Raw genomic sequence first — 15262 nt, forward strand, 5'->3', positions numbered from 1 at the left:
TAGTTTCCATTATCGCTGAAAACCAATGCAGGCCATCTCTAAAGCCGGCCCAAATGTTGAGATTTGGCCGGCTCCGACCGTATTATCTAAACGAAAGATGGTCGGCCATCTTGTTTCGATAATACGGTTGGGATGCTGCTTTATGGAGCCGGCCATATAGATGGCCAGCCCCGTTCGATTATGCCCCTCCACGTTATGTAAATATGAAAGACATTCAGGACTAAATTCAGTGAATGTCACTCAAAAATTGGTAGTCAATGCTATTCTATAATGGGTACATAAAGATGAGTGCCCATTACAGAACAGTACTGAGTGCCGATTTCAGTGCTCACATTTGGGTGCCAGAGCAATTCCTGGTACCCTATTTGGAGGCACATCCCCAGTATGCTGTAACATTGCATGTAAATTTTAGGAACACCCCTGACCGGCCCATGCACCTCCCGTGGCCACACCCCCTTTTGAGTTGTGCACTATGAAACCTGGGTGCACATTGTTATAGAATAGTGAGTAGCAAGATGTTTGCCAAAACTCAAACTGGCACCAATTAGTGCCAATTAAAACTATATAGAATCCGGAGGTCAGAGGCTAATTTTCAAAGTGAATTTTGCAGGTAAAATAGTGCTTTACCCATGAAAACGGGCTTTCGTGAACCTGCCTGCTGGTATGCAAGTAAAGGTAGGCAAATGCAAGGCACTTCTATAAAGTATGGGATAAGAGTTGCATGCTAATTACACATGTAAATCATTAGAAATAATAGCATATATGCATATATGTGTTCACGGAGATGCATAAATGTCAAAATTCCACCTTAGTGCTATCCTGAAAATATGCCCTTATTTTACAGGTAGGTGTATACATGGACAGAGTCTGGGTGGGACTCGTATTTATCACTGGAACTCAGGAACACAATGCCAGCTCTATAGCTGCCACAAATGCCCACGTCTACCTTAAAAGCACACTTTTTTGTTGTTACACCACAGGAAACTAGATACGTACATTCAGAAAATAGGCTCCAGTTACGTTTCCAACAGAGGTTCAGAAAATGTCTAAAAAGCCTATTTCCCTAAGAAAATTAGATACTCTGTGGTCAAGCAATAATAATGTTTCCTGATGTGGCCAGGGCCGCCGAAAGGGGGGGGGGGGGACAGGGAGGGCAAAATTCCCCCAGACCTGGCCTTCAAGGGGGACCTGGTGCCAGCGTCTCTCTCCTGCTCCTGACGGGATCTGGGTGATTTTTCCTCCCTTTCAGGAGCAGAAGAGAGAAAACTCTGGCACCGAGCCCACCTTGGAGGCTGGGGAGGAACAGACACAGGGCTTTGGATAGGGGCCTCTGGTTTGGCTGGTGGGGGTCCCTAGGCCCTGCCAGCAGAAGAAGTCTTCTTACAGCACTGTTCTTCACTCTGCCGCATTGCCTGCTGCTTTTCCCCTCACGTCACGCATGCTCATTTTTGAAAACGAGCATGCACGACATGAGAGAAAAAGCAGACACAGGGGCAGGGCAGGCAATGTGACAGAGTGAAGAACAGCACTGGAGGAAGACTTCTTTTGCTGGTGGGGCCTGGGGATCCCCGGCAGCCAAGTTTTTAGAGTTGCGATGGGGGAGGGGCACTAGGAACGATCCTGGGGGGACAGCAGCGGTTCTGCCCCAGGCCCGGTGGCAGCGGCCCTGCCCCGGGCCAGGCTCAGGCTCTCGGCGGCCCTGGATATGGCTAAATCCACACAGAAGAGGAGGAGGGCATTTCTGTACTAAGGCTTCGGCTGCATTCTTCTTTCTCAAATTTCCTTGCAAATGCTTCATCAATTATGAGTCTGATTCATATGTTTTTTCGGATCCTTCTCAATTAGAATCTTTTGTTTTAGATACATCTGTTTCTTCACCTATTTGATATAAATGTGGGTTGGCTTGCAGTTTGTAAATGGGTTCCAATCTGTATTTAAGCTTGCAGTTCACAGTTATGCCTATGTTTAATGAGATATTTAGGTTTTCTGGAAGACTCCCATGATGTGAATTTGATGACTGATTATCATGTTTCTTTTATTTGCTCTTTTTCTTCTTTTGCCATTTTCTGTCATGTTCTTTATTAGAACACGTATCTAGGGCAAAATGAATAAGTCCTTAAATATGTAATAGTGTACACTTAAACAAATGAAAGACCTTGCAAGTGCACTGAATATTAGTTTAAATATGGGGAAAAAGAACCTCAGAAAACGCAGCAGCTTCTTAGTAAATAAAACGCTGAGGTTTAAATGTAGGCAATTTCACAATAGTTTGTGGAGGTTGATTAATATCTATTTTTTGTTCCAGATTGACATTCATGCTGAAGATCCTCTGAGGAAGTAGGTTCTGCGAAGCGGGTGCCTGTTAGGATCTCCGCCAATAGATAAGTGAACAAATAGAGTTTATCCTCCTAAGTGGACTGTGTTACAATTCTATAAAAAAATCATAAAGAATTCACAAAAAAAGAAGTTATATTTAATGAAAGAACACAAGAACCGATGATTGAATGTCCGCCTGAGAGTAATTAAACAAGCCACCACGAAATGATGGAAGATATATCACCGGGCATTTTCTAAGGTTCTTTTCCCCATATTTAAACAAATATTCAGTGAACTTGCAAGGTCTTTCATTTGTTTAAATGTTCTTTATTAGGATATGTTATAAATAAATCATAAATTAAAAAAAAAGGACTCCAACCAGACACCCTCAAGGCAGTTATAGAATTACCCCTATAGGACTAGATTCTATATATGGCACCCAAAAAAATCAGCACTAAAAAAAAGCACTATTCTATAAGCCACGCTTAAAGTTAGGCACGGTTTATGGAATAGCGCTTATGTCTGAGAATTGCACCTAACTTAAACATGGTGCAAATGTATCCCCATTATTCTATAACAATGCACAATAATTTTAGGAATGCCCCCATTACACCAATGGCCATCCCATTTCTGCAACCCCTTCTTCAGATCGTGCGTAAATTTTAGGCATGGATCCCACACCTAAATTTACACACGTAAATGTCAATTAAATCTAATTAGTGCCATTAATTGCTTGTTAAAAAGCCAAAAACATAGTAACATTGAGGCTTATTTTCAAAGCACTTAGCCTCCCAAAGTTCCATAGAAACCTATGGAACTTAGCCTCCCAAAGTGCTTTGAAAATATGCCTCATAGTAGACAATTGCAGATAAAGACCTGTACGGTCCATCCAGTCTGCCCAACAAGATAAACTCATTACATATGGAATGTGATACTTCATATGTATATCTTGCTTGATTTATCCTTGCCATTTTCAGGGCATAGACCGTAGAAGTCTGCCCAGCACAAAACAAGTTCAACAAAATTATTGCTCGGGGTGATATACAACTTAATTAAAATCCAAAATCACAATACATGGCAGCAAATTAAAACAAATTAAAAGCAGGTACAGTACAATAAAAACATCATCATAAACTGCAGGTTGAACCACGGCCAATAGCATCCAGGAGTGTCTGCCAAAAAGAATTATGTCTTTAAAACTTCTTAAAAGACACAAAGTCTGGGCAAAGGTGTAAATCCCTAACCAGCCATTCTAACATCAAGAGGCTGCAACTGAAAAATATCTGTTCCCTGTGCTTGCCAGTCTAGCCTAAGAAACACGAGGGACCTCTAACATCACATTCTGTGAAGACTTCAAACTGCTGGATAAAGGTGAGTCTGTTGATGTAGTGTATCTTTTTGATAAAGTTCCTCATGAGAGACTCCTGAGAAAATTAAAGAGTCATGGGATAGGAGGCAAGGTTCTGGTGTGGATTAGGAATTGGCTATTGGACCGGTACTATTTAACATATTTATAAATGATACGGAAATCGGAACGACAATTGAGGTGATCAAATTTGCAGATGATACAAAACTATTCAAGGTTGTTAAAACACGTGTGGACTGTGAAATACTGCAGGAAGACCTTAGGAAATTGGAAGACTGGGCATCGAAATGGCAGATGAAATTTAATGTGGACAAATGCAAGGTGATGCACATTAGAAAGATGAAATCCGAATCACAGTTACCTGATGCTAGGGTCCACCTTGGGGGTCAGCGCTCAAGAAAAAGATCTGGGTGTCATTGTACATAATACGCTGAAATCTTCTGCTCAGTGTGCAGCAGTAGCCAGAAAAAGCAAACAGGATGCTAGGAATTATTAGGAAAGGGATGGTGAACGAGACTGAAAATAATATAATGCCTTTGTATTGCTCCATGGTGCATCTGCACCTTGAGTATTGCATTCAGTTCTGGTCGCTGTATCTCAAAAAAGATATACCGGAATTAGAAAAGGTTCAAAGAAGAGCGACTAAAATGATAAAGGGGATGGAACTCCTCTCGTATGAGGAAAGGCTAAAGAAGTTAGGGCTCATCAGCTTGGAAAAGAGACGGATGAGGGGAGATAAGATTGAGGTCTACAAAATCCTGAGTGGTATAGAATGAGTAGAAGTAAATCAATTTTTTACTCGTTCCAAAAATACAAAGACTAGGGAACACTCGAGAAAGTTACATGGAAATATTTTTAAACCACATAGGAGGAAATATTTTTTCACTCAACAAATAGTTAAGCTCTGGAACTCCTTGCCAGAGGAGGTGGTAATGGCAGTTAGCGTATCTGGGTTTAAAAAAGGTCTGGACAAACTCCTGGAGAAAAAGTCTATAGTCTGCTATTGAGACAGACATGGAAAGCAACTGCTTGCTCTGTGATTTGTAGTATGGAGTGTTGCTATGATTTGGGTTTCTGCCAGGTACTTGTGACCTGGCTTGGCCATTGTTTGGAAAACAGGATACTGAGCTAGATGGACCATTGGTCTGACCCAGTATGGCTACTCTTATGTTCTTATGTGGGCAGGTTGTTAAAGCTGCAACTTTTCTTCAAATCAGGGGAATAGCCACCGGGGGGGGGGGGGGGGGGGGGGCTGGGAAATCCTAGGCCCATTCACTTTTGGCTCTAGCCTACCCTGCAGTTGCTCACCAAGCTGGCAGAGATCCACAAGCCCCACCAGTTGAAAACATTTACTCCCCTCAGATCACCTCATCAGTCAGCAGCAGCACTCCTGAGCTGCAGACACTAGCGCGCATGCTCAGATCATGCATGAGTTCAGGGTGTGTCAGCAACTGGGAACAGCTGCAATTGTCAGAGGGGATTATGATGGGCTGCAGATCTCCTCAGCTGGCAAGAGCTTGGGGATCCCTGCCAACTAAGGTATTTAATTTTTAAGTTGATTAAGCAACAGGGGCAGACAGGAAACACGCTGTGCCCACCCATTCTACCCGTTAGCCCACCCAAATTTGCCGTCTGACTATGCCACTGACTTGAACACACTTAAAAGCCAAAACCAGCACCTTAAGTTGAACCCTGTAAGACACTGAAAGCCAGCGAAGCATTTGTTAAATAGAGGGAATGTAATCCTTCTCCTAAACTTGAAAAACTGAAGGTAGACAAAGCCATGGAACCAGATGGGATGCGTCCAAGAATACTGAAGGAACTCAAGAGAAATCCTGGTGGAACCTCTTAAGGATTTATTTAATAGATCTTTGGAGATGGGAAATATTCCGTGAGATTGAAGATGAGTAGATGTGGTCCCACTTCACAAAAGTGGAGACAGGGAAGAAGTGGGAAACTACAGGCCAGTAAGACTCACTTTGGTGGTTAGAAAACTAATGGAGAATCCTTTGGAAACAAGGTAGTGGGATGTGGTGCAGTTTCCCTGAGGGGCTGGGTGAAGGCTGGGCGCCTGGCCCCTTTTTTCCATGGTATACACAACCTATGGACCAAGATTTTTTTTTTAGTCATGGGATCATCCACCTTAAAGATTAGCTCCTGGAATGTGGCCGGTATTAATTCCCCGATTAAAAGATCACAAATTTTGCAGAAGTTAAAAAAAGGGAAAATACATATAGCTTGTCTCCAGGAGACATATTTAAATGTTTCAGAACATCTAAAGTTAAAACAATCTTGAGTGGGGGAGGTACTATATGCAGTGGGAACCACTCACAGTGCTGGGGTAGCTATTTTAATTAGTAAACAACTCTCATACTCAGTGCTGCTTGTTGAGAGGGATGAAGTGGGTTCTTACTTATTGGTCCAGGGAAATTACTTTTCTTAATGTGTATGCCCCGAATGTTTTTGATGCAACTTTTTCAACGCTTACTTGGACTGTATAGCTCTTATCTGCATAGGCCTATGGTGATTCTGGGAAACTTTAATGCAGTATGAATCCACAGATGGGTAGATCTATGGGTTCCCTTTCAGGGGATTCCAGATCCACAAGAAGGATGCAACAGTTCTATAAGGTATTGGTTCTAGTGGATGTGTGAAGGGTGTTTCACTACCACTACTACTACTACTACTACTACTACTACTACTATTTAACATTTCTATAGCGCTACAAGGCATACGCAGCGCTGCACAAACATAGAAGAAAGACAGTCCCTGCTCAAAGAGCTTACAATCTAATAGACAAAAAATAAATAAAGTAAGCAAATCAAATCAATTAATGTGAACAGGAAGGAAGAGAGGAGGGTAGGTGGAGGCGAGTGTTACAAGTGGTTACGAGTCAAAAGCAATGTTAAAGAGGTGGGCTTTCAGTCTAGATTTAAAGGTGGCCAAGGATGGGGCAAGACGTAGGGACTCAGGAAGTTTATTCCAGGCGTAGGGTGCAGCGAGACAGAAGGCGCGAAGTCTGGAGTTGGCAGTAGTGGAGAAGGGAACAGATAAGAAGGATTTATCCATGGAGCGGAGTGCACGGGAAGGGGTGTAGGGATGGATGACTGTGGGGTCCAGTGAAATGTTTTCTATACATTTTCTATACATGACCCCAAAGTCATCCACAAAGGAAAGATATTCAACATAAAGGAATCTTTCACTTGCTCATCTTCCAATGTGGTATATATCATTCAGTGTAAAAAACGTAACGAAGGATGCTATATTGGAGAAACAGGCCAGATGCTTAAGACAAGATTCAATTTACATAGACATCACATGAACAATACTGGTGCCAGTAGGGCTCCCACCCCTGTTGGTCAGCATTTTACAGGACCAGGACACTGTACCAGTGACTTCACAGTGAGAATCCTGAAAGGTAACTTTAAAACCATACAAGAACGTAAGACCTTTGAAGTCAGAATGATTGAATATTTTAACACCCAACAGAAAGGACTTAACAAGGATCTGGGGTTCCTAGCCCTTTATAAACCATAAAGCTGTATTTCTCTGTTGATCACCCTCCCCTCACCTATCCACACCTATCCTGTTAAAATATCAATGATATGCTTTGATGTCCCCATGCATACCTCCTACCCACCCCCATCCTCCCACCCTGTCAGACTGTCATAGTAATGCTTGAATGTTTTCACTTATATACACTGTCAGCTAGCACATTTGCTTATTTCCGATCTGAGGAAGAAGGGCAACCTTCGAAAGCTAATCAAGAAATGTATTAAGTTATGTCCAATAAAAAAGGTATCATCTTATTTTCTTTTCCATGTTTTATTTTGTTTGATTTCTATTGATGGCTTTGTGCTAAATTTGGATGTCAGAGGCTATGCCACTGGGGGGTTATGATTATTCAGATTGGTTAGGTACTTTTCCCCTGCAAAAAGTGGACACAAAACTGAAATATTTGGGTGTATACCTTACCATTAATGTCAGTGAGGAATATAAAGCCAATGTCACTACTTTAATGCAGATGCCTACCGATGTTTTGACCTTATGGACACCCTTACTACTGAGTTTCCAGGGAAGAATAGCCTTGTACAAAATGATGTTATTTCCTAAGTGGCTATACATGCTACAGACTTTTCCTATGTTTTTGACGAATAGAGATATTATGGGATTTTATTCTGTATGCGGAAATTCCTATGGAACAATATAAGGCCCAGGGCAACTCTGTCTCAATTGTCTGGATCCTTGGGTTGAGGAGCTTTGGTATGTCCAGATCTTCTAAACCCGTAGGTCGAGGACATCTGGCTCTTTCTCCCACTGTGGGTTCAGCATTTGACTCCCTCTTCCTTTATCCCCTTGTCCAGCATCTCTCTCCCTTCCCTCTAACCCCTCCCATAGGTCTAGCAGCTCCAGCCCTCCTTGCAGGTCCACATCTCTATCCTTTCCCTTCAGCCATCCCCTGCATATCCAGCACCTCTCCTCCAGCCCCCCCCCCTACATGTCCAGCACCTCTCTCCCTTTCATCCAGCCCCCCACTACATGTTCAGCACCTCTCTCCCTTTCATCCAGCCCCCCATATCCAGCTCCTCTCCCCTTCCCTCCAACCCCCCCCCTGCAAATCCAGCACTTCCCCCTGCAAGTCCAGTACCTCTTTCCCTTCCATTCTCTCCAACCCCCTGCCCCTCACAAGTGTAGCACCTTTCTCTTCCCTTCAGGCCCCTCCCCTCAAAGGGCCAGCACTTCCATATCTTCCTTACCCCCCAAAAAGTCCAGCACCTCTCCCTTCCCTTCAGCCCACTCCCCTTGCAGGGCCAGCACCCCATTGTCTTCCTCACCACCACCACCCCCCCACGTCCAGCACCCTTCCCTTCAGCCCACTCCCCTCGCAGGGCCAGCACCCCATTTTCCTCACCCCCCCCCCATACACACACGTCCAGAACCTCTCCCTTCCCTTCAGCCCCCTCCCCTTGCAGGGCCAGCAGAGACCACTGTCTTCCTCACCCTTTCCCACCCCCGCCACAGCGCTCGTATTCAACGCTATTGTCGCTGTCTCTTCCTACACCTCACAGTCTCCGTCTACCACCCCTGTAGCAGCACTTGCAATTTGCTACCGGTGCTGCCTGACATCAACTCACAGACGCAGCACCGACGACCTGCTCTGGGCCCTTCCCTCTGCCACGTGCGTTCCGCCCTGTGTCAACAGGAAGTTGAATCAGCACAGCAGAGGGAAGGCACTGGAACAGGACGTCACACCGCGTCTGTCAGCTGTCAGGCAGCGCTGATAGCAAATTACAAGTGCTGCCGCAGGGGTGGGAGGGATAGGGAAGAAGCTGGAAACTACAGGCCAGTAAGCCTCACTTCGGTTATTGGAAAAGTAATGGAAGCGATGCTGAAGGAAAGGATAGTGAATTTCCTGGAAGCCAATAAGTTGCAAGATCCAAGACAACACGGTTTTACCAGAGGGAAATCGTGCCAAACGAATCTCATTGAATTCTTTGATTGGGTAACTGGAGAATTGAATCATCGACGTGCTATAGACGTAATCTACTTAGATTTTAGCAAAGCTTTTGACACGGTTCCCCAAAGGAGGCTCTTAAATAAACTCGATGGGCTGAAGATAGGTCCCGAAGTGGTGAACTGGATTAGGAACTGGTTGACGGACAGACGACAGAGGGTAGTGGTAAATGGAGTTCGCTCGGAGGAGGGAAAGGTGAGTAGTGGAGTGCCTCAGGGATCGGTGCTGGGGCCGATTCTGTTCAATATATTTGTGAGTGACATTGCCGAAGGGTTAGAAGGTAAAGTTTGCCTACTTACGGATGATACTAAGATTTGCAACAGAGTGGACACCCGGGAGGGAGTGGAAAGCATGAAAAAGGATCTGAGGAAGCTAGAAGAATGGTCTAAGGTTTGGCAATTAAAATTCAATGCGAAGAAATGCAAAGTGATGCACTTAGGGAGTAGAAACCCAAGAGAGACTTATGTGTTAGGCGGGGAGAGTCTGATAGGTACTGAGGGGGAGAGGGATCTTGGGGTGATAGTATCTGAGGATCTGAAGGCAACAAAACAGTGTGACAAGGCGGTGGCCGTAACGAGAAGTTTGCTAGGCTGTATAGAGAGAGGTGTGACCAGCAGAAGAAAGAAAGTGTTGATGCCCCTGTATAAGTCATTGGTGAGGACCCACCTGGAGTATTGTGTTCAGTTTTGGAGGCCGTATCTTGCGAAGGATGTTAAAAAAATGGAAACGGTGCAAAAAAAAGCTACGAGAATGGTACGGGATTTGCGGTCCAAGACGTATGAAGAGAGACTTGCTGACCTGAACATGTATACCCTGGAGGAAAGGAGGAACAGGGGTGATATGATACAGATGTTCAAATATTTGAAAGGTATTAATCCGCAAACAAATCTTTTCCGGAGATGGGAAGGTGGTAGAACGAGAGGACATGAAATGAGGTTGAAGGGGGGCAGACTCAGGAAAGATGTCAGGAAGTATTTTTTCACAGAGAGGGTGGTGGATGCTTGGAATGCCCTCCCGTGGCAGGTGGTGGAGATGAAAACGGTAACGGAATTCAAACATGCGTGGGATATGCATAAAGGAATCCTGTGCAGAAGGAATGGATCCTCAGAAGCTTAGCCGAAATTGGGTGGCGGAGCAGGTGGGTGAAAGAGGGGTTGGTGGTTGGGAGGCGAGGATAGCGGAGGGCAGACTTATACGGTCTGTCCAGAGCCAGTGATGGGAGGCGGGACTGGTGGTTGGGAGGTGGGAAGTACTGCTGGGCAGACTTGTACGGTCTGTGCCCTGAATAAAGCAGGTACAAATCAAGGTAAGGTACACACATATGAGTTTGTCTTGTTGGGCAGACTGGATGGACCGTGCAGGTCTTTTTCTGCCGTCATCTACTATGTATGTTACTATGTATGACTGTGAGGTACAGGAGGAGGCAGTGCCGATAGCATTAAATGCAGGCGCCACAGCGGGGGTGGGAGAGGGCGAGGAGACACGGTGAAAGAGGTGAGGGGCTCTTCAATCTGGATGGACCTGAGACAAAACTGGGCGGGCCTGGGCCCATCCAGGCCCGCCCATAGCTACGCCCCTGATTTGAAAGCGTGAACCACTCTCAGTTCATCCCCTTTAGCAATTCTCCAAGATCACTAGAAACAGCTTAAGAAGCTTCTCCACATTAAGTATCATCTTAGCAATATCTTGCAACTATTTCCATTTAGTGCCACAGAATTCAATCCTTAGGTAGACCCCTCAATAATACCGCTCCAGCATTTTTCTTGACAAATTTTCCCTGAAGTCTTCTCCCAATCACTTATGTACCTAAACATTTCAAACATAATACTATACACTTCTGAAATCAACCCCTTGGACATGTTTTTACAAATCTAAAGATGTTCCAATGGTTAAGACTCTCCTGAACTACCCTTAAGGTAAGTAGTAGAAGTTATCAGTGTCCTTTAACCCTCTTAGAGCTCTGTTATATGAGATTTTGTAGAGCTGGCCATTACACTTCACCCCATCATTGAACATCCATCCTACTTTTAACTCATTTCTTAGAAACCATTTCACAGGACCTCTATGATAGGTATCAATGTAGTCATGATTTCCTGGTTCCTCCCAGACCCAAGAGGGAAAACTGCAGTACTCATGAGCCTGAGTTGGGATTTTCAACCCCAGGCCAGGGCAAGGTACCTAAGGACAAAGAAAGTTACTTTTACCTGTAATGGGATGGGGGTAACTCCCGGATGACATTTTGCATTTGAGACAACTGTTCGCCTTCTGCAGCACATGATACTGCCTCCTGTAGAGATAAACAAGGGAACGCAGCAGGTTATAAATGTAATAGAACATATGTATAGATCCCTAGCTTTCTAATTAGAAATGGGGGCCAGAGTCCGAACACAGCCAGAAATTACCTGGTTCCAGATGATTTTTAGTCCGCTAACCAGATAGGTGCCCTGATAAAGTTAGGACAGTTTAAAGGCTGTCTTAACTTTTTCAACGGATCTCAATATTCTCTGCGGTTTACATTAAAACAGAGACGTCATGGAATATAAACAACATTTAAACACAGGGTACAAGCTAGTTAAATAGGATTTAGTATCTATATTCCAAGCCCACACAATATTGTCCACTGATAGTCGGGGTAATGCTTTTTAAACAGCCAAGTTTTTAACACAAGTGATTTCATGTCAGTGACGTCCATGGCATTGGCAAGGAAAGAATGGACAACAACTCTTGGCCTTTTGACCAGTGATGTACCTAGATGGCAAATTTTGTTTGGGCTAACAGGTAGAATGGGTGGACACGATGTATTTCCTCTCCAACCCTGCTCCCCCTCCCCCCTTACTCAAATAAAAAATTAAATACCTTAGCTGATGTGGATCCCCAAGCCCCGCCAGCTGAAGACATCCGAAGCCTACCTGAACTCCCCTCAGAGAACTGCGAAAATCAGTGGCAGCATTCCCAACCACCGATGCCAGTATCCTGCACTTGCTCAGTTCTCCCGCATGATCTGAGCATGTGTGAAAACTGAGCATGAGCAGGTTGCTGGCGTTGGAGTGCTGCTGCAGACTGCTGTGGATGTTTAATGGGAGTTATGGCAGGCTGCAGATGTCTTCAGCTGGCAGGGCTTCGGGATCCACACCAGGTACACCAATAGTGTGCTGCTACTTGTTGAGGCTAAGCTAAAATTGGACAGGCCTAGGCCCTTCCAGGCCCACCCACAGTTACATCTCTGCTTATGACCATAAGAGTCCCACTGAATCTAGTATCAGTAAGGGATGTGCCAACCACAATAGGCTTTTGCAGTTCAGAACTTTAAACAAAAGAAGCACAAGCAATTTGCCCAAAGGATCCATCACAGATAACCAGGTTAGTCCCAGTGGCGATATATGCAGCTATTCTGAGTCATCTGCAGAGGCCTGAAAGTGGACTCTGGAAAGCCCACAACAATGCATTACAATAATCTGCCGCAGAGTGCCAATTGTCATGCCAATAAAATTTCCTGAATTTGAATCTGCATCTCCTAAGTTTGAACAGAAAACACTGAGTATTTCTTGATACCTCTAATACCAGAAACCAACAATTTCCCTCTTCTGACTTGAAAACGGGGCAATCATGATTTCCTAGTCACAAGGCAGAGTGACACACGCATGCAAATGAAAGACATGTTTGCAGAGCTACTTCTCTGTACTTCCACCCCCAATCTGAGTCATTTTGACATTCTATACGTATTGCAATGGAAGGTTAACAAGAATTCGGAAGTTGGTGACTGATGCATGACTGTGGTCTGTCTAAAACCAAACTAAGTCAAGATGCAGTACTGAAGTACTCTGAGCAAGGCAGGAGCCCCAGCAGCATTCACCAATAGGCCAGTGGCTCATACCTCTGTTGTTCCTGGGGTGCTATTATGGGCTGCGCTTTGCTGTATTATTACCAGTAGATCGGGTAACAGGGTAGGTGGGGCATACATGACATGGGGAGCTCCAGGTCAGCTTAGGACACAGTTATGTTTTTTGCCAGACTGAACTACAAGTTCCAGCACTTAATGAGATTGGAATTAGACAAAAATGAATTTGGATTTAATTATTCAAACATGCAATAAAGTGATCCCAGAAAGTCTGAAAGATATCAAAATGGATTACGTTCTAGTACGATGGAGGAAAACCAAATGAACCTTGACTATTGTCACATCATCAGTCTTAAAAAAAACTTTAATCAATGTTTTATAAATAATTAGTGTAAATCTTATTTTTATTATTTCTAATTGTATTTCTATCTCTATAGTGCTCTAAATTCCAGCTTCACCATGTCACCCAATCAATATAGGCAAATGCCTAGGGCACAAAATATTTAAGGTGCCAAATACCCTGAGCCTTCTCTCATTTATTCTAGAGCTGTTCACTTGTGTCACTTCAAAGTGGCACCACCATTGCTCTCTGGTCCAACATCCCCCATCCCTGCTTTCCAGTTTCCAGGGGGTCTCTTTGACTGTCCGACCTCCAAGACAACAGAATCTATAGATGACAGAATCTTAAACCTAGCTCTGCCTGCTGCTGATATATAAACCAGTGTTTTCATATTCCACTCATTTACTACTTGGAAAACTGCCTTGGTGACACAGAGAAAGAAAAAGTAGCAAGAGGGAGGTTGTCTGTCTCTTTAATAATGACAAATCAACTGTTGGTTTACAAATAAATCTTATATTCCAGAAATTACCAATTATGGTTTTATGCAGATTACAATAAGATTAGCTAGAGATTTCTAGGATGCACAGTCATGATAAAATAAACAGACCAAAGTTCACTCAAACAGAGAAATATTTTTTTTAAAAGTCAAGAGCTCCTTTTACAACACCATGCTAGCGATTCCAGCACGGCACATGTGACGACGCCCATATGAACTGAATGGGCTTCATCACATTAGCCACGCCGGAATCGCTAGCGTGGTTTCGTAAAAGGAGCCCTAATTTTTTAACTTCTTGTGGAACACATGTAGTCAGTCTGGGATCTGACCTTAATTGGAACAGCATTTCAGGTCAGAGATGCGCAATCCATAACAGTTCGAGACAATATTCTCTTATTTCTAATTCCTTTTACTTCAGGGAAGTGAAGCAGACTTCTACCTTATTGTAATTGTTTCACATAAGACGAAAAAGCAAAGGAGCCTGACTCTGGATTATTTTAAATATTAGACAGCTCATTTTATATCTAAGGGTATAGGCAGAATAATTGAAAGAGAGCTCTAAAGTCTATTTTATAAGGCCAAAATCCAACTGTGAGGTGTGAGACATGAGCTGAAGATAGTCCCTTCTGGCCGAGATTGAGAACCTGTACAGAAAAAAGTATCCGTCTGCAATCCTGGAGGGCCACACCCCTGCATCCTTAATTAATATTCATGAGATATATTTGCACACTGGGAAGTTGATGGCATTACAATCATTACAAAAGCATTAAACCTTTTTCCTTAAAAAAAAAAAAAGGCAGAATAGGTGGTGAGCCTTTCAGCTTAGAAGAACAGGGAATGCATGTACTATAACAAACAAATTTATCTGTACATTAAGTCAGATCATTTAGAAGATTAGTTTCTTATTCCTAATGAGGCAATGCTAATGGACATCAATGAACAATCCTTTATCCTTAGAGGGCCACTGTTGCAGAGCTGAATACTTCCATATACATATCCATTGTCATCTGTCAAATGGCGAGTACACAGTTCTTCTAACCCCGAGAGATACTAATTTGTAATCGATTAAAACAGCTTCTCCTGGAGTGATGCTCTGAGATGGCATTGAGTAGGATACTTTGATTATCTTTCCTCCAGCCAAGTCCCACTGCCAAGGGCTAGTGCTGGCAGAACTACAATCTGATTCACTTGTTCTGATGATAAATCAGTGGAGCAGAGGAGTAGCCTAAACCATTAGAGCAGTGGGTGGAGAACCAGAGCAGCCAGTTCAAATCCCACTGTGGCTCCTTGTGCTTTTGGACAAGGTTAACCCTCTATTGCCTCTGGTAAAAACTTTGATTGTAAAGCCTCTGGGACATGGAAAGACCTGGTGTACCTGAATGTAACTAACC

The 15262-nt window shown here is 43.8% G+C and overlaps 1 protein-coding gene across 2 annotated transcripts in view; it reads right to left on the bottom strand.

Moving 5' to 3' along the window:
* The window catches only part of ARHGAP31 (Rho GTPase activating protein 31), a 213634-nt gene that overhangs the window by 41011 nt on the left and 157361 nt on the right, over positions 1 to 15262 (bottom strand). For both annotated transcript variants that reach the window (XM_030203923.1, XM_030203922.1), the window contains one exon: positions 11402 to 11484. In XM_030203923.1, the coding sequence (XP_030059783.1) occupies positions 11402 to 11484 (83 nt within the window). The remainder of the gene's footprint in view (positions 1 to 11401; positions 11485 to 15262) is intronic.

Source organism: Microcaecilia unicolor, chromosome 5 (genome assembly GCF_901765095.1).
Source record: "Microcaecilia unicolor chromosome 5, aMicUni1.1, whole genome shotgun sequence".
Lineage (NCBI taxonomy): Eukaryota > Metazoa > Chordata > Amphibia > Gymnophiona > Siphonopidae > Microcaecilia > Microcaecilia unicolor.